Source organism: Scyliorhinus torazame, chromosome X (assembly GCF_047496885.1).
Source record: "Scyliorhinus torazame isolate Kashiwa2021f chromosome X, sScyTor2.1, whole genome shotgun sequence".
Classification (NCBI taxonomy): Eukaryota; Metazoa; Chordata; class Chondrichthyes; order Carcharhiniformes; family Scyliorhinidae; genus Scyliorhinus; species Scyliorhinus torazame.
In genome coordinates, this window is record NC_092738.1 from 33406223 (window position 1) to 33430130 (window position 23908).

General features: G+C 47.4%; 1 protein-coding gene across 6 annotated transcripts in view; it reads left to right on the top strand.

Moving 5' to 3' along the window:
- r3hdm2 (R3H domain containing 2) overlaps positions 1-23908 on the top strand; it is a 325172-nt gene that overhangs the window by 186733 nt on the left and 114531 nt on the right. For 5 of the 6 annotated variants that reach the window (XM_072494033.1, XM_072494029.1, XM_072494030.1 and 2 more), the window contains 6 exons: positions 2800-2908; positions 5455-5550; positions 9424-9455; positions 9555-9608; positions 12238-12464; positions 21984-22138. In XM_072494033.1, the coding sequence (XP_072350134.1) occupies positions 2800-2908; positions 5455-5550; positions 9424-9455; positions 9555-9608; positions 12238-12464; positions 21984-22138 (673 nt within the window). The remainder of the gene's footprint in view (positions 1-2799; positions 2909-5454; positions 5551-9423; positions 9456-9554; positions 9609-12237; positions 12465-21983; positions 22139-23908) is intronic. The other variant, XM_072494034.1, reaches the window with a different exon arrangement.

Here is a 23908-nt window from a genome sequence, read left to right on the forward strand (position 1 = left end):
ATGGCCAATCCACCTAACCTGCACATCTTTGGACTGTGGGAGGAAACCCACGCAGACACATGGAAAATGTGCAAACTCCGCACAGACACTCAAAGTCAGAATTGAACCCATGTCCCTGGCCCTGTGAGGCAGCAGTGCTAACCACCGTGCCGTCCTCTGGGTCTATGGCGACTTAACTAATACCAGCACAATCTGGGCCATTACTTCAATGACTAAAGGGCAAATACCCATAGTTGACAGTTTCAATGAGAGCAGAAAAGATTTTGGCCCAACACGCCTGATGGTAACGGAGTATGCCGGATAGAAAGTGTGGCAATCTTAACTTTGCAAGAACAAACATTTAGAAATTGCGAAGGTGTGTCAATGAGTCATAATCAGAGAGATCGACAGCACAAAAAAGACCCTTCAGCTCCTCGCGCCTGCGCCGGTCAAAAACACCCACCTCACTTTCCTAATCCCATTTCCCAGCACTTGGCCCATAGCCTTCCCCTACCCCCTAACATTGAAGGTGCTACCCCTCTCTTCTCTATCCAGGATATTCTTTAATGCAAATTTGTTTTTAAAAATAAATTTAGAGCACCCAATTCATTTTTTCCAATTAAGGGGCAATTTAGCGTGGCCAGTACATCTATCCTGCACATCTTTGGGTTGTGGGGGCGAGACCCACGCAGACACGGGGAGAATGTGCAAACTCCACATGGACCGTGACCCGGGGCCGGGATTCGAACCTGGGACCTCAGCGGTGTGAGGCAGCAGTGCGCCACCGTGCTGCCCCTTCAATGCAAATTCTGTGTGAATTCTTAATATTTTGTTAAATGGGTATTGATGTGCAGATAATTTCTCATGAACTTGTTTTGGAACAACAACGTGCATTTGTGTAGCACCATCACGGTACGTTTTCCACAGGAAAAAATTGATGCTGGACAATGGAGGAGTTATTGGAGGGGGTGGCGAAAAGCTTGGTTGAAGAGGTGGAGTTTAAACAACCGCTTAAGAAAGAGGAGAGGGCTGTGGAGGCACAGGGGGAGGAAATTCCAGTGCTTGAGGCTTAGTCAGTTGAAGGCACTCCAGCTAACGGTCGATTGAAGGCGGGAGGCGTGCATTGCACAAAAGGCTAGGATTAGAGGAACAGAAAGTTTGAGGTGGGGGCCAGCTGAAAAGGTTGTCGGCTTTGAGGAATCACAGAATTGTTATGGTGCAGAAGGAGGCCATTCGGCCTATCCTGTCTGCACCACCTCTCCAAAGTAGCATCAGGACTTAGTGCCACTCCCTGTCTTTTCTCCATTCCCCTCCACATTGTTTCTATACAAATAAACATCTAATGCTCTCTGGAAAGCTTCGATTGAAGCTGCCTCCACCACAATTCCAGGCAGCACATTCCAGACCCCCAACCACTCGCTGTGTGAGAAACATTTTTCTCACATCACATTTGCCTCTTTTATAAATCACCTTAAATACGTGCCCTCTCGTCCTTTATCCTTTTACGAGCAGGAACAGTTTCTCCCTGTCTACTCTGTCCAGCCCCCTCAAGACTTTGAGCACCTCTATCAAATCTCCTCTTAGCCTTCTTCTCTCCAAGGTGATTTGAGAAGGCCATGAAGGAATTTAAACTCAAAGAATGAACATTTAAATTTGAGGCTTTGGAGGAACAGGGAACCAGTTCAGAGCAGTGAGGGCTGGAACTGGTGTTATGGGCCAGGGTTTAGAAACTCCAAAGTATATTATGAGGTCCACCTGACCTCTACCTCTATGTTGAATTTGGCTAAGATGAGGACAAGAACCTTCCCTTTAGGTGTGATTCATCAGACTTTTTAGACACTTTAATCAAGACAAACTTTATTCTAAGAACTGAGTTAACATTTATATGAACACACAGCAATAATTTTTATCAATTACAAACATAAAGGCACCCCACAGCTACAGTAATCGATGTATAACACTTAATGAATTCCCCCTTAACTGTTCCAATTCAATAACAAAATCCCATAAACCAAAACCCCCTTTTCAAGGGCGTGGCCCAGCACACTGCATTCTCACTTGAATAAGACTGGCTTTCCCGGAGATTCTGACCCCGTCTCACCAGCAGCTTTAAACCCTTCCAGAAAGCAAACTATATTTTTTAAGTTACCAAACAGGTAGCTATAATCAATGTTTTTTTTCCTGGACCAACTCTTTAAAATTGAAATAGAGAAGAGACAGGCCAAAACACTTATTTTCTCTGTCTGAGTCCACAGCAGCCAAAACTGAAAGTGAAACTAAAACAAACCTCACAGCCACAGCTCAGCTGCGCCCACAAAATGACATCATTGAAGCCATGTGATAAGACAAAAAACCTTTCTTAAAGGAGCACTCATGACACTTGGCATGCAATGGGAGACGCAAATCAGAATTTTGAAGGAGATAAGGTTTACAGAGGGTAAAGGATCGGAGGCTGGCCAGAAGAGTAATAGAATAGTCGACTTTGAATACAATAAGAGCATTGTCGAGGACTCAGCAACTGGTGGGCTCAATGAGGGTGGAGACTGGCAATGCTGTGGCAGTGGAGATTGATGGTCTTTCTGATGGAACATTGGAATAAGAGTGTAGGCCAATCAGACCGTTGAGCCGGGTGTAGCTAATATGGGTTGAAAACCCGACTCTCAATCAAGTAAATCAAACAATCTGGTTTAGCTTGAGACGATGGCGAGGGCGGAGAATGGAATTCCTAACGAGGGTGGAGAATTTATGGTTTGATCTTCCCAGTGCTAAACTGAAGCTGATGGTTTATAATTGAAGATTTTTCTTTTCCCCCCCACGTAGACCAGAGCAGAGGTTTTCAGATCATATAAAAGATGAGAAGAGCATGGATTTTCAGAAGAGATTTATCTTGAAAAGAGATGACGCAAGCCTAGACAAGGATGACAACCAGGTGAGATCGCATGTTGTGTGGAGTTAAGTTGCAGCACAGCTTCTATCCTTGTGAGATGGCTGGTTGCTTGCTTCGCCCATCTGTCGGGGTCTTGGATGTGGTTCTGGAGATATCCTGACCTTTCTGTTTCAGGCGACACGTGTGCGAGGGAATAAAGGGGGAGGAAGAGAAGTGCAGCATGCACGAGAGTTATTTTAAGAATCCGCTTGGCCAGTACTTAAGGGAGATTTCAGCATTGTTATTTTGCAAAGAAGCAATAGTGTATCTGAAGTAAATCCAGCAAATGCAAAGAATTTGACAAATGTTAGATTGAAACGTTAACCCATCATGCCTTTTCAGAACTGAGCAGCCGTAAGTGCATTTTTAGCATTTGTTTTAAAGTTTTTCACGCTCGAACCAAGATCCATTTTAGTCACGCGTTAAATGGACAGTGCTGTTGGCCTTAAGCTAACATTGTTAATGGCATTAACCTGACTCATCCAAAAAAATGCTCAATAGTTATATAACCTTTGGACAAGTGGAGTTTGTGGAGGATGGGAGATTAGCAGAGAGGAGTATTGAGACATTAAATCCACAGATGAGAAAGCATGGGTAAGAGATTGTGGTAAGTGAGGTGTGGTGGGACAATATAGAGGAGGTTTGGAGTGAGTGGTTTTTGTCTGAATTGTTGGGTAAAATGTGGGTTTTGGTACTCACTCAAGATCAGACATGGTCTCTTTCAGTCCGAACAGCTGACGGAACAAAGGGAATAGAGTCAGTAATGAGGGACTTGAGTTTATTGGAGTGATTGGGGGTTAGCTAAATGGCAGAAGGCATTCTGACTTATCCGTCTTTTGATTATCTGGCAGCCTGACAGGACAGGTTGTTTGCTTTGTTTGGCCCCTTGTCCCGCACTATAACCAATCACTGTTTTGTCGATATACCATTTGCCAGTATTCCCTGTTGATTATTCTTGTGTCTACTATGTACGTACTGTGTACGTTCCTCGGCCGCAGAAAAATACTTTTCACTGTACTTCGATACATGTGACAAGAAATCAAATCAAATCAAATCAGAAAGGCTTGAGGTAAATAGTAGACAATTTCATAGAATTTACAGTGCAGAAGGAGGCCATTCGGCCCATCGAGTCTGCACCGACTCTTGGAAAGAGCACCCTACCCAAGGTCAACACCTCCACCCTATCCCCATAACCCAGTAACCCCACCCAACACTAATGGCAATTTTGGACACTAAGGGCAATTTATCATGGCCAATCCACCTAACCTGCACATCTTTGGATTGTGGGAGGAAACCGGAGCACCCGGAGGAAACCCACGCACACACGGGGAGGATGTGCAGACTCCGCACAGACAGTGACCCAAGCCGGGAATCGAACCCGGGACCTTGGAGCTGTGAAGCAATTGTGCTATCCACAATGCTACCGCGCTGCCCTAGAGCTGTATGTTATCAGCATGTACCTAAAAATTGACCTTGTGCCTGGGGACGATATCACTGAGGAGTACCTCACACATGTGGAAGAAGGGGGAACCAAGGTAGGTTCTTGGAGAATTCCAGAGAGTGACAAGAAAAGCTATTGCTTGAGATGTACTGGCTGTGTTGCACAGAAAGGAAGACAATGGCACAAGTTCGGTACCTGAAGAAGTAGCCAATGGAAGAGGGCTAATCGAGGAGAATGGTGTATGAGTGGTAACTGGGTGAAGACACAATCGCAATGGATGGCATTGTGACTTTATCCAAGGTGACTTTATGATGTGACTAGCATTAAAGTGGGATGTTTGGGAAGAAATCATTAGGCAGCTCTTTATAAAGAATTTATGGCTTTGCTACACACAGCACACTGGGAATCTTGCCCTACATCAGTGGTTCCCAACCAGTGAAGACTGCACCCAAATGTGCCGCGAAAAAAGATTCCAAATTCATGTAATTAAGCCAAAACTAACCTCCGTCTTCAGCTCTGTGGTTGGCATTTCCAGGACCTGACGGACCTTGTGCGTCCTGCGAATGTGCCGGTCGGGAAAGAGCCGCACAGGCGTGGTATAGATTTTTTTATGTTGGTCAGGCCCGTGCGCATGGCCAACAGAGCTTGGAGCTGAAGACAAAGGTCCCATTGCGCCTGCACAAAAACCCTGGGAGAAGCAAGACAAGGGAGAGGTTCAAAAAACCAGGAGCGAGGACAGGGAGAAGGTAAAAGCAAAGTTCCCAGTAAGGGAAGAAGACAGAGACAATAGTATAGAGGTGTGCCGTGACATATAAAAGGTTGGGAACCACTGCCCTAGATTATGGGGTTTGTTGAGATGGCAAGCAATGTCATGATCTTACTTTTGTTTTTTGGAGCTATTGAATTGAGGCTTTTGCACCATGCAACGAGGGTTTTACCTCCGATAGTTTGCAAAATAAGCTCAACCACAAATTTCTCTGGAAGATTTTACTTTTGACAGCTCTTCGCCTTGCCTGAATGTTGGGAGGCAGTTCTCTCACGTAAAAAAGTTTGAAAGCTCATGTACTTTTAGAAATTTCCTGGACTTGATTGTTTGGTCCTGTTCCAGATGAGAGTACCTTTACGAGATGACAGGAGGAGCAAATCGATAGAGGAAAGAGAAGAAGAGTATCAACGGGTCAGGGATCGAATATTTGCTCGAGAAGTAAGCCACACGATAGTTACTTATGAAGTGGGTTTATTCTTTATTCAAGGGCTGGAATTGTGCTGGAGAACGCTAATTGTTGGAAATTAATATTGAGATCAAATAACCTGATGATGGAAACCTATTTTTAAGAATCTGTATTCGTTTCTGCTAATTTTAATTAGATATTGGGCTGAATTCTCCGCCATTATCTGTCTATCTCGGCCTTAAATCTATTCAGCGATGGAGCACCCACAATCCTTTGGGGTGGAGAATTCCAAAGATTCACAGCCCTTTGAGTGAAGAAATGTCTCCTCATCTCAGACCTTTATGATCGTTTCCTTATCCCGAGACTGTGACCCCCGTGTTGTAGATTCCCCAGCCAGGGGGGGAAACAATCTCTCAGTATCCACCCTGTCAAACCCCAGCCAGGAGGAAACAATATCTCAGTATCCACCCTGTCAAACCCCAGCCAGGAGGAAACAATCTCTCAGTATCCGCCCTGTCAAACCCCAGCCAGGAGGAAACAATCTCTCAGTATCCACCCTGTCAAACCCCAGCCAGGGGGAAACAATCTCTCAGTATCCATCCTGTCAAACCCCAGCCAGGGGGAAACAATCTCTCCGCATCCACCCTGTCAAACCCCAGCCAGGGGGAAACAATCTCTCCGTATCCACCCTGTCAAACCCCAGCCAGGGGGGAAACAATCTCTCAGTATCCACCCTGTCAAACCCCAGCCAGGGGGAAACAATCTCTCGGTATCCACCCTGTCAAACCCCAGCCAGGGGGAAACAATCTCTCAGTATCCACCCTGTCAAACCCCAGCCAGGGGGAAACAATCTCTCAGTATCCACCCTGTCAAATCCCAGCCAGGGGGAAACAATCTCTCAGTATCCACCCTGTCAAACCCCAGCCAAGGGAAACAATCTCTCAGTATCCACCTTGTCAAACCCCAGCCAGGGGGAAACAATCTCTCCGTATCCACCCTGTCAAACCCCAGCCAGGGGAAACAATCTCTCAGTATCCACCCTGTCAAACCCCAGTCAGGGGGAAACAATCTCACGTATCCACCCTGTCAAACCCCAGCCAGGGGGAAACAATCTCTCCATATCCACCCTGTCAAACCCCAGCCAGGGGGAAACAATCTCTCCGTATCCACCCTGTCAAACCCCAGCCAGGGGGAAACAATCTCTCAGTATCCACCCTGTCAAACCCCAGCCAGCGGGAAACAATCTCTCAGTATCCACCCTGTCAAACCCCAGCCAGGGGGAAACAATCTCTCCGTATCCACCCAGTCAAACCCCAGCCAGGGGGAAACAATCTCTCAGTATCCACCCTGTCAAACCCCAGCCAGGGAGAAACAATCTCTCAGTATCCACCCTGTCAAACCCCAGCCAGGGGAAACAATCTCTCAGTATCCACCCTGTCAAACCCCAGTCAGGGGGAAACAATCTCTCCGTATCCACCCTGTCAAACCCCAGCCATGGGGAAACGATCTCCGTATCCACCCTGTCAAACCCCTTCAGAATCTTCTATGTTTCAATGTGATCACCTCTCATTGGTCCAAACTCCAGAGAATATCTACCCAATTTACTCAGACTCTCCTCATAGGACAACCCCCTCAGCCCAGTGACCAACCCAGTGAATCTTCACTGTCCCACCCCCAATGCCAGTATATCCTTAAATATGGAGACCAAAACTGCACTCAGAATTCCAGATGTGGCCTTTTTCCCACCTTTTCAAAAAATATTCTACTTTTCCATTTTAATGGCCAAAGTGAAGAACTTCACGCTCCCCTACATTTTAATCCATCTGCCATCTTGTTACCCACTCAACTAACCTGCTTATATTTCTTTGCAATCTCGTTGTGTCCTTTTCACGGCTTGCCTTTCCACCTATCATGGTATCGTCAGTAAACTTGGATACAATACACCCTGTCTTTTTCCCAGGGTAGAGGGGTCAATTACTAGGGGGCATAGGTTTAAGGTGCGAGGGGCAAGGTTTAGAGGAGATGTACGAGGTAAGTCTTTTACACAGAGGGTAGTGGGTGCCTGGAACTCGCTGCCGGAGGAGGTGGTGGAAGCAGGGACGATAGTGACATTTAAGAGGCATCTTGACAAATACATGAATAGGATGGGAATAGAGGGATACGGACCCAGGAAGTGTAGAGGATTTTAGTTTAGTCGGGCAGCATGGTCGGCACGGGCTTGGAGGGCCGAAGGGCCTGTTCCTGTGCTGTACTTTTCTTTGTTCTTTGTTCTTTGTCTCTTTTGTCCAAGTCATTAATATAAGTTGTAATTGCTGAGGCTCCAGCATTGATCCTTGTGGTACTCTACTATTCACAAACTGCCAACTTGAAAAATCTCTGTTTTTGCCCACACTCTCTTTTCTATCCGTAATCCTATCTATCGAGACCAAACTATTACCCCCAACTCAATGAACCCTTGTTTTGCCTAATAACTTTTTGTGTGACACCTTATCGAAGGCCTTTTGGCCTTCGAAACCCAGATATACTGCATCTACTGGTTCACCGTCATCTATCTTTTTAGTTACGTCCGCAAAAGAACTCCAATAAGTTTGTCAAACAGGATTTCTCAATAGTAAAACCATGTTGATTTGTTCCAATACTTTATTTTTAAGTGCACTGTTGAAACTTTCTTAAAATAGTTCCAGCATTTTCCCAACAACTCTTGTGAGGTTATCTGGCCTGATTCACTGCTTTCCCTCTCCCTCCTTTCTTGACAGTGAGAGGGTGTGAGAGAGGGGGGGGACCTTGGGAGAGGAGGGGGGGGGACTGTGAGAGGAGGGGGGGGGACCGTGAGAGAGGGAGGGGGGGGGAACTGTGAGAGAGGAGGGGGGGGAACCGTGAGAGAGGAGGGGGGGAACCGTGAGAGAGGAGGGGGGGGGGGGACCGTGAGAGAGGAAGGGGGGACCGTGAGAGAGGAGGGGGGGAACGTGAGAGAGGAGGGGGGAGGGCCGTGAGAGAGGAAGGGGGGACCGTGAGAGAGGAGGGGGGGACCGTGAGAGAGGAGGGGGGGACCGTGAGAGAGGAGGGGGGGGAATGTGAGAGAGGAGGGGGGGAACGTGAGAGAGGAGGGGGGGACCGTGAGAGGGGGGGGGGGCCTTGAGAGAGGAGGGGGGGAACGTGAGAGAGAGGGGGGGGGGGGGGAACCGTGAGAGAGGAGGGGGGGAACGTGAGAGAGGGGGGGGGGGGACGGACGGACCGTGAGAGAGGAGGGGGGGGCCGTGAGAGAGGGGGGGGGGACCGTGCGAGAGGAGGGGGGGGGGGGGGGGGGGCGTGCGAGAGGGGGGGGGGGGGGGGGCGTGCGAGAGGAGGGGGGGCCGTGCGAGTGGAGGGGGGGGGGCATGCGAGAGGAGGGTGGGGACCGTGAGAGAGGAGGGGGGGGGGAGCGTGAGAGAGGAGAGGGGGAACGTGAGAGAGGGAGGGGGGGGGGGCCGTGAGAGAGGAGGGGGGCCGTGAGAGAGGAGGGGGGGCCGTGAGAGAGGGGAGAGTCTCACTCTCTCACTGTCCCCCGCTCCTCCGACCTTCTCTCACTATCACCGCTTGCCTCGCACTCTTGCACTGTTCATATACCCCTTCCTCTCGCACTCTCTCAGTGAACCCCAGACTGATTTTGGACATTGACTTTTACATTCATGTGAAAACAGCACCGTCAGTGTAAATCATGTGTTTAAAAACCTAATCATTTTGTTGTGTCATTTCTTTTTGTCAAAAATACGTAACGGCTACCTGCAGTATTGTCAGATAAATAAAGTCAATGTTGGTCATCGGGCAATCGAGTCATTTCTGGAAGGTATTTTACCGCCCTCAGGAACAGCAAGGTTGTTTGATTGAATTACGATATGTAAAATCCTCTTCTCTTTCACTTTCAGTCATCGTACAATGGCTATCTGATGGACAGCAGGTCAGTGTTCTGTGCATCTTACATTTGTATGCAGTTGCTGCTTTTAATTAATGTCCCAAACTGTTAGAAATACATTTATCTTTCTAATACAATCAACAGAGTCTCCAAAGAATGCAGTTCTTCTAGTTTGCAAAAAAGGAGGCAGCTTTTTAGGTATTCAATTATTTTTTTGGAGCTCTCGCTTTGTCAAGAGCTGTGCAATGCCAGTGCATGGCTGATTGTCGTTGGATGGCTTTGCAATGTGTTTGTTGTAGTTTTGTCTACTCTTTTGTCACTGACGAGTTTTTGTACTTTGCTGGTCTATTTCTGAGTGTGCACGGATTCACACCGTCAAACCAAATCTTGGCTGTTCAGATAATTTTGTCTTGAATTAAATCTCAGTGCTGCTCCTGTTTCATGTTGAGTGGCGGCATGGGAGCACAGTGGTTAGCACTGTTGCTTCACAGCGCCAGGGTCCCAGGTTCGATTCCCCGCTTGGGTTACTGTCCGTGCGGAGTCTGCACGTTCTCCCCGTGTCTGCGTGGGTTTCCTCCGGGTGCTCCGGTTTCCTCCCACAAGTCCCAAAAGACGTGCTGTTAGGTGGATTGGACATTCTGAATTCTCCCTCTGTGACCCGAACAGGCGCCTGAATGTGGCGACTAGGGGATTTTCACAGTAACTTCATTGCAGTGTTAATGTAAGCCTACTTGTGACAATAATAAAGATTATTATAATTATTAATGACCTATAACCGAAACGTGTGCCCTTGTATCCTGGTATTCCTATTGAGCATTCCAGATTGGGTAGTCGGAGATTTGAGAGATCCCGTTATCAATAACTTGGCTCAGGCCAACTGTAACATCCTGCCATTAGCAATTTATTTTTTGCGCATGCCTTGGTGCACTGTGGCACACAGAGGTGGCAAATACAATATAGGAAGTCAAAATGATGTTGAGATCACCTGTGATTGAGCTTGCTCCAGTTGCTTCAGGTGATTGTGAGATATTTTAGTTTTTGAGAAGTTGGCCATTATGGTAGTTTGTTGGCGTGTTTGCATATAATTGAATAAATTGATGTATTTGCCCATCCCAGCGTAGTGTGACTTTGCTAGCTTTACACCGTGGCCTTGTTGTGCCTGGTCAACTTTGGAGCAACATATTGCTGTAAACCATGTTCATTGCTTGAGACCCTATAAATGCCTTCGCTGCGGCAAAGGTTAATTCGCCCCTCGTCCATCGCAAGCCGCCTGCTACCATTGACATGGTTGCCGACTGACTTCCTCCAGTGCCCCTCCACTGTCACCCAGTTGAGTGGTGCCTGATTCCATTCTTATCTATTCAGTTGTCGCCAGAGCATCACTTGTCTTTTCTTCCGGCTCCTCTGCTGTTACTTCTCCTGTCCTCCAGGGTCTATCGTTGGCCTCCTCTTTCTATTTCAGATCTGTATGCTGTCTCTTTTGAGACATCATCCAATCCATTTTCAGATGTACAATAGCCAGCATCCAGCTCAATCTCTCCACCACTCTCTCAATTCCTCCACTGTCTTTAAATTGTCAAATTCCTCATCTGGCATCCCGTCCTGGATGAGCAGCTAACTATTGGGGGACCCAAACCTTTGTCTTCTGCCCGTTATAAACTCTGTTCCATCACCATGAGCCCCGTCCCGCCCTCCCGTCTGACACGAAACAAACTGCTTGCAGTCATGGTGTCAGACTTGGCCCCAAGATGCACTTCCGGCCACATGTCCACACTCTCACTCAGCACTTATTTCCATCAGGGCATCATTGCGTGCCTTCCCCCTGCCTCAAATTGTGTGCTGCTGAAACCCTCATTCATGCCTTTCTTACCTGTGGACTTGACGATTCCGATGATCTTTTGACTGACCTACCACGTTCTAGCCCCTGTAAACGTGCATCCAAAGCCCTGCCGATGCCGTAGCTCCCAAGTTACATTCACCCATCAGCATTTTCAGACCTCATGGTTGAGTATCAGTTTTTAAGATTCTCATCCTTGTTTTCAAATCTCTCCACGGCCTCACCTCTGCCTATCCTTAATCTCCTCGAGCTCCACAACCCTCTGAGGTATCTGAGCTTCTTGCACATCCCCGGCTTTAATTGCCCCATCATTGGTAGTTGTGCCTTCAGCAGTCAAGGCCCTAAGATCTGGAATTTCCTCCCTATTTTCCCCCTCTCTTCTCCTTTAAGATGCTCCTAAAGTTTTGATCACCTGCTCTAATATCTCCTTGTGTGGCGTGGTATCAGATCATGTTTGATAACACTCTTGTGAATGTTGGGATGCTGCCTACGTCAAAGGCACGTTATATTTTGTGTGTGTGTGTATGTTATATGATAACAGATTAGTTTGAAAGTAAGGCAGTATATTCACAGGCTGTGCTATGTCGGCGATTGAGATGCAAGAGATACGCCATGTTGCCTGTCTCCCTCCTGCCTTCTCATTTCCTTTCCTCTGTGCAGCGTTCCCAGGGTAGATAGCTGGATCTGCTGCAGCACTTTGTGTTTGGTATGCTGTTATTTCTGTTTCCGTTTGTTGCAGTTGTCAAAGTGTTGGGCATGAAAACTACTTGACCAGCACCAGCGGCCATATAACTGTGGCAGTGTTTGTGTGGTACTCTGTAGTGCAGTTCATTGATGTTTAATGTGAACAAGAGACAATGGGCATTCAGTAATTCTGTAAAAGCTGGGGAACCCTTGTATCTAAGCTCGTGGAACGATGCAGCAGTCAGAACACTTTGCTGCTGCAGGATGTCGTCAGCAGGTCACTGACTCCTGTCTCCATTGTTGCAGAGGAAACCGCGAGTGCCTAAGCAGAGCTTCTAGCAGCCGTCAAAGCAGCACAGAGAATGAGCTGAAGTCCTCTGAACCCCGGCCATGGAGTAGCACCGATTCTGACAGCTCAAACCGCAGCTTGAAGCCGCCCGTAACCAAAGCAAGCAGCTTCAGCGGCATTTCCATCCTGACCCGAGGGGACAGCATTGGCAGCAGCAAGAGTGGAAACAGGCTCTCCAAAACAGGTGCGCACTTAGAACATAAGAACTAGGAGCAGGGGTCGGCCTTCTGGCCCCTCGAGCCTGGTCCACCATTCAATGAGATCATGGCTGATCTTTTGTGGACTCAGCTCCACTTTCCAGCCCGAACACCACAACCCTTAATCCCTTTATTCTTCAAAAAACTATCTATCTTTATCTTAAAAACATTTAATGAAGGAGCCTCTACTGCTTCACTGGGCAAGGAATTCCATAGATTCACAACCCTTTGGGTGAAGAAGTTCCTCCTAAACTCGGTCCTAAATCTACTTCCCCTTATTTTGAGGCTATGCCCCCTAGTTCTGCTTTCACCCGCCAGTGGAAACAACCTGCCCGCATCTATCCTATCTATTCCCTTCATAATTGTATATGTTTCTATAAGATCCCCCTCATCCTTCTAAATTCCAACGAGTACAGTCCCAGTCTACTCAACCTCTCCTCGTAATCCAACCCCTTCAGCTCTGGGATTAACCTAGTGAATCTCCTCTGCACACCCTCCAGTGCCAGTACGTCCTTTCTCAGGTAAGGAGACCAAAACTGAACACACTACTCCAGGTGTGGCCTCAGTAACACCGTATACAATTGCAGCATAACCTCCCTAGTCTTAATCTCCCTCGTCTTAAATTTAGCTGATGCGTTTCAGAGTTGTTTTCTGTGCTGTTCATGCAATAATAATCAGTTGGTTCGAAGTCTCTTCTTGCTGGTTTTCTTTCCTCCCCAATTGTTTGTTTTGAAGGTCATTCCAGACCAAGTGATGTGCTGCGCAGAACTCATCCAATATCTTTCTTGCAACGGCTGCCAACAAATTGTATTTGAGGAGCTGGAATAGGTCGCCACCCATTTGCTCTTTCAGATGTAAAATGCCCCAGATGCTGGCTGAGGTCAGCAGGGCCCAGCAGCATCTCTGCAGGGAAACAGTATTAATGTTTCAGGCGATGAGCTTTTGTCAGAACCCAGCGCAGCATTGAAAAATCTCCCAGGAGGTGATCAGGGTAGATGCCGGAAGGTTGTTTCCCTTGACTGAGAGCATCTCGAATTAGAGGACACACACTCAAAATAAGGGGCAGGGCTATTTCTGAGGAATTTCTTCACTCCGAGGGTGGTGAACCTTTCGAATTCTCTACCCCGGAGAGTCGGGGTGGGCTCAGTCACTGAACATGTTTAATACTGAGATCAATAGATTCCGAGATATTGAAGACATCAAGGGATATTGGGACTGTGCAGGAAAATGGCAGTGCAGAATAGAAACAAACAAACAAAGAACAAAAAAATGTACAGCACAGGAACAGGCCCTTCGGCCCTCCAAGCCTGCGCCGACCATGCTGCCCGACTAAACTACAATCTTCTACACTTCCTGGGTCCGTATCCCTCTATTCCCATCCTATTCATGTATTTGTCAAGATGCCCCTTAAATGTCACTATCGTCCCTGCTTCCACCACCTCCTCCGGTAGCGAGTTCCAGGCACCCACTACCCTCTGCGTAAAAAACTTGCCTCGTACATCTACTCTAAACCTTGCCCCTCTCACCTTAAACCTATGCCCCCTAGTAATTGACCCCTCTACCCTGGGGAAAAGCCTCTGACTATCCACTCTGTCTACGCCCCTCATAATTTTGTAGACCTCTATCAGTTCTCCCCTCAACCTCCTTCGTTCCAGTGAGAACAAACCGAGTTTATTCAACCGCTCCTCATAGCTAATGCCCTCCATACCAGGCAACATTCTGGTAAATCTCTTCTGCACCCTCTCTAAAGCCTCTACATCTTTCTGGTAGTGTGGCGACCAGAATTGAACACTATACTCCAAGTGTGGCCTAACTAAAGTTCTATACAGCTGCAACATGACTTGCCAATTCTTATACTCAATGCCCCGGCCAATGAAGGCAAGCATGCCGTATGCCTTCTTGACTACCTTCTCCACCTGTGTTGCCCCTTTCAATGACCTGTGGACCTGTACTCCTAGATCTCTTTGACTTTCAATACTCTTGAGGGTTCTACCATTCACTGTATATTCCCTACCTGCATTAGACCTTCCAAAATGCATTACCTCACATTTGTCCGGATTAAACTCCATCTGCCATCTCTCCGCCCAAGTCTCCAAACAATCTAAATCCTGCTGTATCCTCCGACAGTCCTCATCGCTATCCGCATTTCCACCAACCTTTGTGTCGTCTGCAAACTTACTAATCAGACCAGTTACATTTTCCTCCAAATCATTTATATATACTACAAAGAGCAAAGGTCCCAGCACTGATCCCTGTGGAACACCACTGGTCACAGCCCTCCAATTAGAAAAGCATCCTTCCATTGCTACTCTCTGCCTTCTATGACCTAGCCAGTTCTGTATCCACCTTGCCAGCTCACCCCTGATCCCGTGTGACTTCACCTTTTGTACTAGTCTACCATGAGGGACCTTGTCAAAGGCCTTACTGAAGTCCATATAGACAACATCCACTGCCCTACCTGCATGAATCATCTTAGTGACCTCCTCAAAAAACTCTATCAAGTTAGTGAGACACGACCTCCCCTTCACAAAACCATGCTGCCTCTCACTAATACGTCCATTTGCTTCCAAATGGGAGTAGATCCTGTCTCGAAGAATTCTCCCCAGTAATTTCCCTACCACTGAAGTAAGGCTCACCGGCCTGTAGTTCCCTGGATTATCCTTGCTACCCTTCTTAAACAGAGGAACAACATTGGCTATTCTCCAGTCCTCCGGGACATCCCCTGAAGACAGTGAGGATCCAAAGATTTCTGTCAAGGCCTCAGCAATTTCCTCTCCAGCCTCCTTCAGTATTCTGGGGTAGATCCCATCAGGCCCTGGGGACTTATCTACCTTAATATTTTTTAAGACGCCCAACACCTCGTCTTTTTGGATCTCAATGTGACCCAGGCTATCTACACACCCTTCTCCAGACTCAACATCTACCAATTTCTTCTCTTTGGTGAATACTGATGCAAAGTATTCATTTCGTACCTCGCCCATTTCTTCTGGCTCCACACATAGATTCCCTTGCCTATCCTTCAGTGGGCCAACCCTTTCCCTGGCTACCCTCTTGCTTTTTATGTACGTGTAAAAAGCCTTGGGATTTTCCTTAACCCTATTTGCCAATGACTTTTCGTGACCCCTTCTAGCCCTCCTGACTCCTTGCTTAAGTTCCTTCCTACTTTCATAGAACATAGAACAATACAGCGCAGTACAGGCCCTTCGGCCCACGATGTTGCACCAAAACAAAAGCCATCTAACCTACACTATGCCATTATCATCCATATGTTTATCCAATAAACTTTTAAATGCCCTCAATGTTGGCGAGTTCACTACTGTAGCAGGTAGGGCATTCCACGGCCTCACTACTCTTTGCGTAAAGAACCTACCTCTGACCTCTGTCCTATATCTATTACCCCTCAGTTTAAAGTTATGTCCCCTCGTGCCAGCCATATCCATCCGCGGGAGAAGGCTCTCACTGTCCACCCTATCCAACCCCCTGATCATTTTGTATGCCTCTATTAAGTCTCCTCTTAACCTTCTTCTCTCCAACGAAAACAACCTCAAGTCCGTCAGCCTTTCCTCATAAGATTTTCCCTCCATACCAGGCAACATCCTGGTAAATCTCCTCTGCACCCGCTCCAAAGCCTCCACGTCCTTCCTATAATGCGGTGACCAGAACTGTACGCAATACTCCAAATGCGGCCGGACCAGAGTTCTGTACAGCTGCAACATGACCTCCCGACTCCGGAACTCAATCCCTCTACCAATAAAGGCCAACACTCCATAGGCCTTCTTCACAACCCTATCAACCTGGGTGGCAACTTTCAGGGATCTATGTACATGGACACCTAGATCCCTCTGCTCACCCACACTTTCAAGAACTTTACCATTAGCCAAATATTCCGCATTCCTGTTATTCCTTCCAAAGTGAATCACCTCACACTTCTCTACATTAAACTCCATTTGCCACCTCTCAGCCCAGCTCTGCAGCTTATCTATATCCTTCTGTAACCTGCTACATCCTTCCACACTATCGACAACACCACCGACTTTAGTATCGTCTGCAAATTTACTCACCCACCCTTCTGCGCCTTCCTCTAGGTCATTGATAAAAATGACAAACAGCAACGGCCCCAGAACAGATCCTTGTGGTACTCCACTTGTGACTGTACTCCATTCTGAACATTTCCCATCAACCACCACCCTCTGTCTTCTTTCAGCTAGCCAATTTCTGATCCACATCTCTAAATCACCCTCAATCCCCAGCCTCCGTATTTTTTGCAATAGCCTACCGTGGGGAACCTTATCAAACGCTTTGCTGAAATCCATATACACCACATCAACTGCTCTACCATCGTCTACCTGTTCAGTCACCTTCTCAAAGAACTCAATAAGGTTTGTGAGGCATGACCTACCCTTCACAAAGCCATGCTGACTATCCCTGATCATATTATTCCTATCTAGATGATTATAAATCTTGTCCCTTATAATCCCCTCCAAGACTTTACCCACTACAGACGTGAGGCGCACCGGTCTATAGTTGCCGGGGTTGTCTCTGCTCCCCTTTTTGAACAAAGGGACCACATTTGCTGTCCTCCAGTCCTCTGGCACTATTCCTGTAGCCAATGATGACATAAAAATCAAAGCCAAAGGTCCAGCAATCTCTTCCCTGGCCTCCCATAGAATCCTAGGATAAATCCCATCAGGTCCCGGGGACTTATCTATTTTCAGCCTGTCCAGAATTGCCAACACCTCTTCCCTACGTACCTCAATGCCATCTATTCTATTAGCCTGGGGCTCAGCATTCTCCTCCACAACATTATCTTTTTCCTGAGTGAATACTGACGAAAAATATTCATTTAGTATCTCGCCTATCTCTTCAGACTCCACACACAATTTCCCATCCCTGTCCTTGACTGGTCCTACTCTTTCCCTAGTCATTCGCTTATTCCTGACATACCTGTAGAAAGCTTTTGGGTTTTCCTTGATCCTTCCTGCCAAATACTTCTCATGTCCCCTCCTTGCTCGTCTTAGCTCTCTCTTTAGATCCTTCCTCGCTACCTTGTAACTATCCATCGCCCCAACCGAAACTTCACACTTCATCTTCACATAGGCCTTCTTCTTCCTCTTAACAAGAGATTCCACTTCCTTGGTAAAGCACGGTTCCCTCGCTCAACGCCTTCCTCCCTGTCTGACCGGTACATACTTATCAAGAACACGCAGTAGCTGATCCTTGAACAAGCCCCACTTATCCAGTGTGCCCAACACTTGCAGCCTACTTCTCCACCTTATCCCCCCCAAGTCACGTCTAATGGCATCATAATTGCCCTTCCCCCAGCTATAACTCTTGCCCTGCGGTGTATACTTATCCCTTTCCATCATTAACGTAAACGTCACCGAATTGTGGTCACTGTCCCCAAAGCTCCTACCTCCAAATCCAACACCTGGCCTGGTTCATTACCCAAAACCAAATCCAACGTGGCCTCGCCTCTTGTTGGCCTGTCAACATATTGTTTCAGGAAACCCTCCTGCACACACTGTACAAAAAACGACCCATCTATTGTACTCGAACTATATCTTTTCCAGTCAATATTTGGAAAGTTAAAGTCTCCCATAATAACTACCCTGTTACTTTCGCTCATATCCAGAATCATCTTCGCCATCCTTTCCTCTACATCCCTAGAACTATTAGGAGGCCTATAAAAAACTCCCAACAGGGTGACCTCTCCTTTCCTGTTTCTAACTTCAGCCAATACTACCTCGGAAGAAGAGTCCCCATCTAGCATCCTCTCCGCCACCGTAATACTGCTCTTGACTAGCAGCGCCACACCTCCCCCTCTTTTGCCTCCTTCTCTGAGCTTACTAAAACACCTAAACCCCGGAACCTGCAACATCCATTCCTGTCCCTGCTCTATCCATGTCTCCGAAATGGCCACAACATCGAAGTCCCAGGTACCAACCCACGCTGCCAGTTCCCCTACCTTGTTTCGTATACTCCTGGCATTGAAGTAGACACACTTCAAACCACCTACCTGAACGCTGGCCCCCTCCTGCGACGTCAAATCTGTGCTCCTGACCTCTATACTCTCATTCTCCCTTACCCTAAAACTACAATCCAGGTTCCCATGCCCCTGCTGCATTAGTTTAAACCCCCCCAAAGAGCACTTTCCTTATATTCCACGCAGGCTTCGTCTGTTCCCAGCCTTTTAGCCCTGACAAATGCCTCCTTTTTCTTTTTGACGAGGCCTACAATATCTCTCGTTATCCAAGGTTCCTGAAAATTGCAGTATTTATCCTTCTTCCTCACAGGAACATGCCGGTCCTGAATTCCTTTCAACTGACACTTGAAAGCCTCCCACATGTCAGATGTTGATTTGCCCTCAAACATCCGCCCCCAATCTATGTTCTTCAGTTTTGCCTAATATTATTATAATTAGCCTTCCCCCAATTTAGCACATTCATCCTAGGACCACTCTTATCCTTGTCCACCAGTACTTTAAAACTTACTGAATTGTGGTCACTGTTACCGAAATGCTCCCCTACTGAAACATCTACCACCTGGCCGGGCTCATTCCCCAATACCAGGTCCAGTACCGCCCCTTCCCTAGTTGGACTGTCTACATATTGTTTTAAGAAGCCCTCCTGGATGCTCCTTACAAACTCCGCCCCGTCTCAGCCCCTGGCACTAAGTGAGTCCCAGTCAATATTGGGGAAGTTGAAGTCTCCCATCACCACAACCCTGTTGTTTTGACTCTTTTCCAAAATCTGTCTACCTATCTGCTCCTCTATCTCCCGCTGGCTGTTGGGAGGCCTGTAGTAAACCCCCAACATCGTGACTGCACCCTTCTTATTCCTGATCTCTACCCATATAGCCTCACTGCCCTCTGAGGTGTCCTCCCGCAGTACAGCTGTGATATTCTCCCGAACCAGTAGCGCAACTCTGCCTCCCCTTTTACATCCCCCTCTATCCCGCCTGAAACATCTAAATCCTGGAACGTTTAGCTGCCAATCCTGCCCTTCCCTCAACCAGGTCTCTGTAATGGCAACAACATCATAGTTCCAAGTACTAATCCAAGCTCTAAGTTCATCTGCCTTACCCGTAATACTTCTTGCATTAAAACATATGCACTTCAGGCCACCAGACCCGCTGTGTTCAGCAACTTCTCCCTGTCTGCTCTGCCTCAGAGCCCCACTGTCCCTATTCCCTAGTTCTCCCTCAATGCTCTCACCTTCTGACCTATTGCTCCCGTGCCCACCCCCCTGCCATACTAGTTTAAACCCTCCCGTGTGACACTAGCAAACCTCGCGGCCAGGATATTTATGCCTCTCCGGTTTAGATGCAACCCGTCCTTCTTATATAGGTCACACCTGCCCCGGAAGAGCTCCCAGTGGTCCAGATAACGGAAACTCTCCCTCCTACACCAGCTGTTTAGCCACGTGTTTAGCTGCTCTATCTTCCTATTTCTAGCCTCACTGGCACGTGGCACAGGGAGGAATCCCGAGATTACAACCCTAGAGGTCCTGTCTTTTAACTTTCTGCCTAGCTCCCTGAACTCCTGCTGCAGGATCTCATGCCCCTTCCTGCCTATGTCGTTAGTACCAATATGTACAACGACCTCTGCCTGTTTGCCCTGCCCCTTCAGGATGCCCTCTACCCGTTCGGAGACATCCTGGACCCTGGCACCAGGGAGGCAACATACCATCCTGGAGTCTCTTTCACGTCCACAGAAGCGCCTATCTGTGCCCCTGACTATAGAGTCCCCTATTACTATTGCTCTTCTGCGCTTTGACCCTCCCTTCTGAACATCAGAGCCAGCCGTGGTGCCACTGCTCTGGCTGCTGCTGTTTTCCCCTGATGGGCTATCCCCCCCCGTCAGTATCCAAAGGGGTATACCTGTTCGAGAGGGGGACAACCACAGGGGATTCCTGCACTGACTGCCTGCCCTTTCTGGTGGTCACCCATTTCTCTGCCTGCACCTTGGGTGTGACCACATTTACATAACTGCGATCTATGACGCTTTCCGCCACCTGCATGCTCCTAAGTGCATCCAATTGCAGCTCCAACCGAACCATGCGGTCTGTGAGGAGCTCCAGTTGGGTGCACTTTCTGCAGATGAAGCCATCCGGGACGCTGGAAGCCTCCCGGACCTGCCACATCTCACAGTCAGAGCACTGCACCCCTCTAACTGACATTGCGTCAATTAATTAAAATTTAAATTAAAAAAAAAAATATATATTTTTTTTAAAAAAATTTCAAAGTTACTGTTAACTATCTGTTTCCTAGCACTAGATTTCTAATAGAAATGCGAAAGCTAAATATAGTACTCTACGATCTCTGGCTTAGATACCCCTCTAAATTATAATTAAGTAATTATGTTTAATTAGTTACCAATGCTTAATTTTTTTAATTTAGTGTAGATTCCCAACCAGCCACTCAGGTCACAGCTTTTCTGTGATGTCGCTTCAGTTTCCCCCGACACACACAATTTGAAAAATAGAGTGTCTGCATGACCTATATTCCTATGAAAGTCCATCAACCTGAAATGCTAACTCTGTTCCTCTCCACCGGTGATGCCTGACCTGCTGGGCATTTCTGCCATTTTCTTACCATCCTTGCAGAGAAGTGCCCCATTTCCATCTACTTTCTTTCCACCAACGACATGGCTAGGATTGCAAACTAGTCGCCAGGAATTGTCGGAACAGTCTGCAGTTCCGAGTCCCCGTGGCTTGACATGTTGATATACTGCTGTCGTAGGCCGCCTCACTGCCACATTTCACCACTTCATTTAGCTCTCTGAGAGATGCTCATTTCGTGCTTCGACCAGGCACGTGTAAAAACTGCTGATTTGATATTTCAGGCCAGTCTGTTCCACAGCTGCTGGTAAGCGACTCTAATCCCAGCTCTGACTGAACCTTTTCACTTGTCTGAGCACGAGAAGGATGTTGTGCTCTTAATGGTCAAAGTAGCAGCTACTGACCCTGTCAAAGTGTGGAATGTCCCCTCACAAGGAGACGCAATTAAAAACACATTTGTTTTGTCACCTCCATTTTTGGCCATTCTTTAGGTTGAAACAAAGTTTGTGCCCCAGCTTCCTTTAAAATCACATTTTCTTGCAGGGTTTCCTCTTGTCTCCATCTGCTTTTCAACTGAAACCACAACAGAAATGGTGCAGATGTTTGCTCCGATGTTAAACTGAGGCATGAAATTGAGCTGCCTTGGTACCTGAATCCCTGCGAGCGATTTATATATTTGACACATTTTCCAAAAAGGGAGCAGAATGTTAAACAGTTAAAATTCAATGCAAAAATGTTCAATGTGGGAGGAAAAGGAGGGACTGAACTTTTAGTCGATTAGCAATTAATGTGATATCGTGATGCTTTTTGACGCAACCAGCAAGAATTGAACAATATATAAATAGGTTTTATTTGGTTTTGGGTCGGACATGCGTTTGTGCGGCAGTCGAGTCCAGTTTTCATAAGATTGTTCGTTCTGTGTTGTAAGAATTGGGACTCCTGTTCCAGGCTTGCCACTCGGGACTCCTGAATTAACGTCAGCAGGTTACGTGCAAACCTCGACACAGCAGCCTGGGAGGACCGTCCTGTCTAATTCTCCACAGCAGCAGCAACTGCCACCCGCACCTCAGCAACAACCAATGACGAATCACATGGTATCACAGGTGAGTCAGCATTCGGTGTCCCTCCCCTTAACGTCATGTGCACTGGATTATTTGGTTGTGATGTTGCAGAAGGTGGGGGCTACCAAGTTAGTCATGAATTGAGAACAAACATTCTAAAGTGTTGCAAACAGTGGAGCTTGCTTATCATCATGTCCAAATCCTCTTATTCTTATTGTATAACCATAACATTCTAAGAATATAATTGGTTTCTGAATGTAATGCAAGAGAACATCCGAATGTTGGGGGGGGGGGACAAAGTTCTGATGTGTGCCAAATTTAATTCAAACAAGGCGGGAGGCGGGATTCTTTGTCCTGGCGCACTGTTTTCTGGTGCTGGTAGCGGGATCCTCCGTCCTGGCAGCTGGCGAATGGGGTTGGGCACCTGCACGCTGTCGGGCGTGAGTGAAGTGCTGCGGTGAAGCAGAGAATCCCGCCGATGGAGAATCCAGCCCGCGCGTGGTCTTTACTGATTTCACTTTTACATTCTCTCAGTGTTGAGGTGTTTTAGACGTCGGTCAAACCAAAAAGATCTGTTAAAATCTCTTCGGTCAATGCTATTGGCAGCTTTCCGTTTTTAATCATGGGTTCACTTGACACAACAATGGCGGCTGAGATCGCGGTACCTCAATTGTACTGTTTCCCTTGGCAACCAAAATATTTTGCAGATTTAAAAAAATATATATATATTTATTAAAGTTTTTTAACACAATTTTTCTCCCTTACAAACAATAACCCCCCCCCCTCGTAACAAAAAAAAAACGAGAAATCGCGCAGAGCAAGATATATACATGGCAAAATGATATATTTACACAGCTTTGTACACTGGCCATCACCCGTACGTGCCAGTTTCCCCAACCCTTCATGTTATCTCTTGCTCATCCACCCTCCCAGGCAGTTTCCCCCCCCCCCCCAAAGATTGCTGCTGCTGCTGACCGACCTTCCTCTAACACTCCATGAGATAGTCTAGGAACGGTTGCCACCGCCTGTAGAACCCCTGCGCAGACCCTCTCAAGGCAAACTTTATCCTCTCCAGCTTAATGAACCCAGCCATGTCGTTTGTCCAGGCCTCCTCGCTGGGGGGCTTCGCCTCCTTCCACATTAGCAAGATCCTTCGCCGAGCTACTAGGGACGCAAAGGCCAGAATGCCGGCCTCTTTCGCCTCCTGCACTCCCGGTTCGTCCACTACTCCAAATATTGCTAGCCCCCAGCTTGGCTTCACCCGGACTTTCACCACCTGAGATATTGCTCCCGCCACTCCTCTCCAGAACCCCTCCAGTGCCGGGCATGACCAAAACATATGGACATGGTTCGCCGGGCTCCCTGAGAATATTTTGCAGATTTAACCATGAGCCTTGCGGGGAAGCAATTTAAATACATGGGCAAGTGTTTGTATAAATTCACCCCTATTACGGGAAGTCTGAATGCACAAGTGGACCTGTTTTGACATATTTTCGTTTTGTTCCACCCCCCCGCCCCCAATCATGGGCGCCCATGAAGTGTCGGATTGTACTTCACCGCAATCTGTAACCGCTTAACCCGGCATATCCCCCACTCTACCATTACCACCAAGCCAGGGGATCAAAGAAGAGTGCAGGAGGGAATGCCAGGAGTAACACAAAACATACCTAGAAATGAGTCATAGAGTTTTACAGCACAGAAAAAGGCCCTTCTGCCCATTGTGTTTGTGCTGGCCATCAAGCACCTACCTATTCTAATCCCATTTTCCAGTACTCGGTCTATGTCCTTGTGTGCTGTGACATTTCAATCACT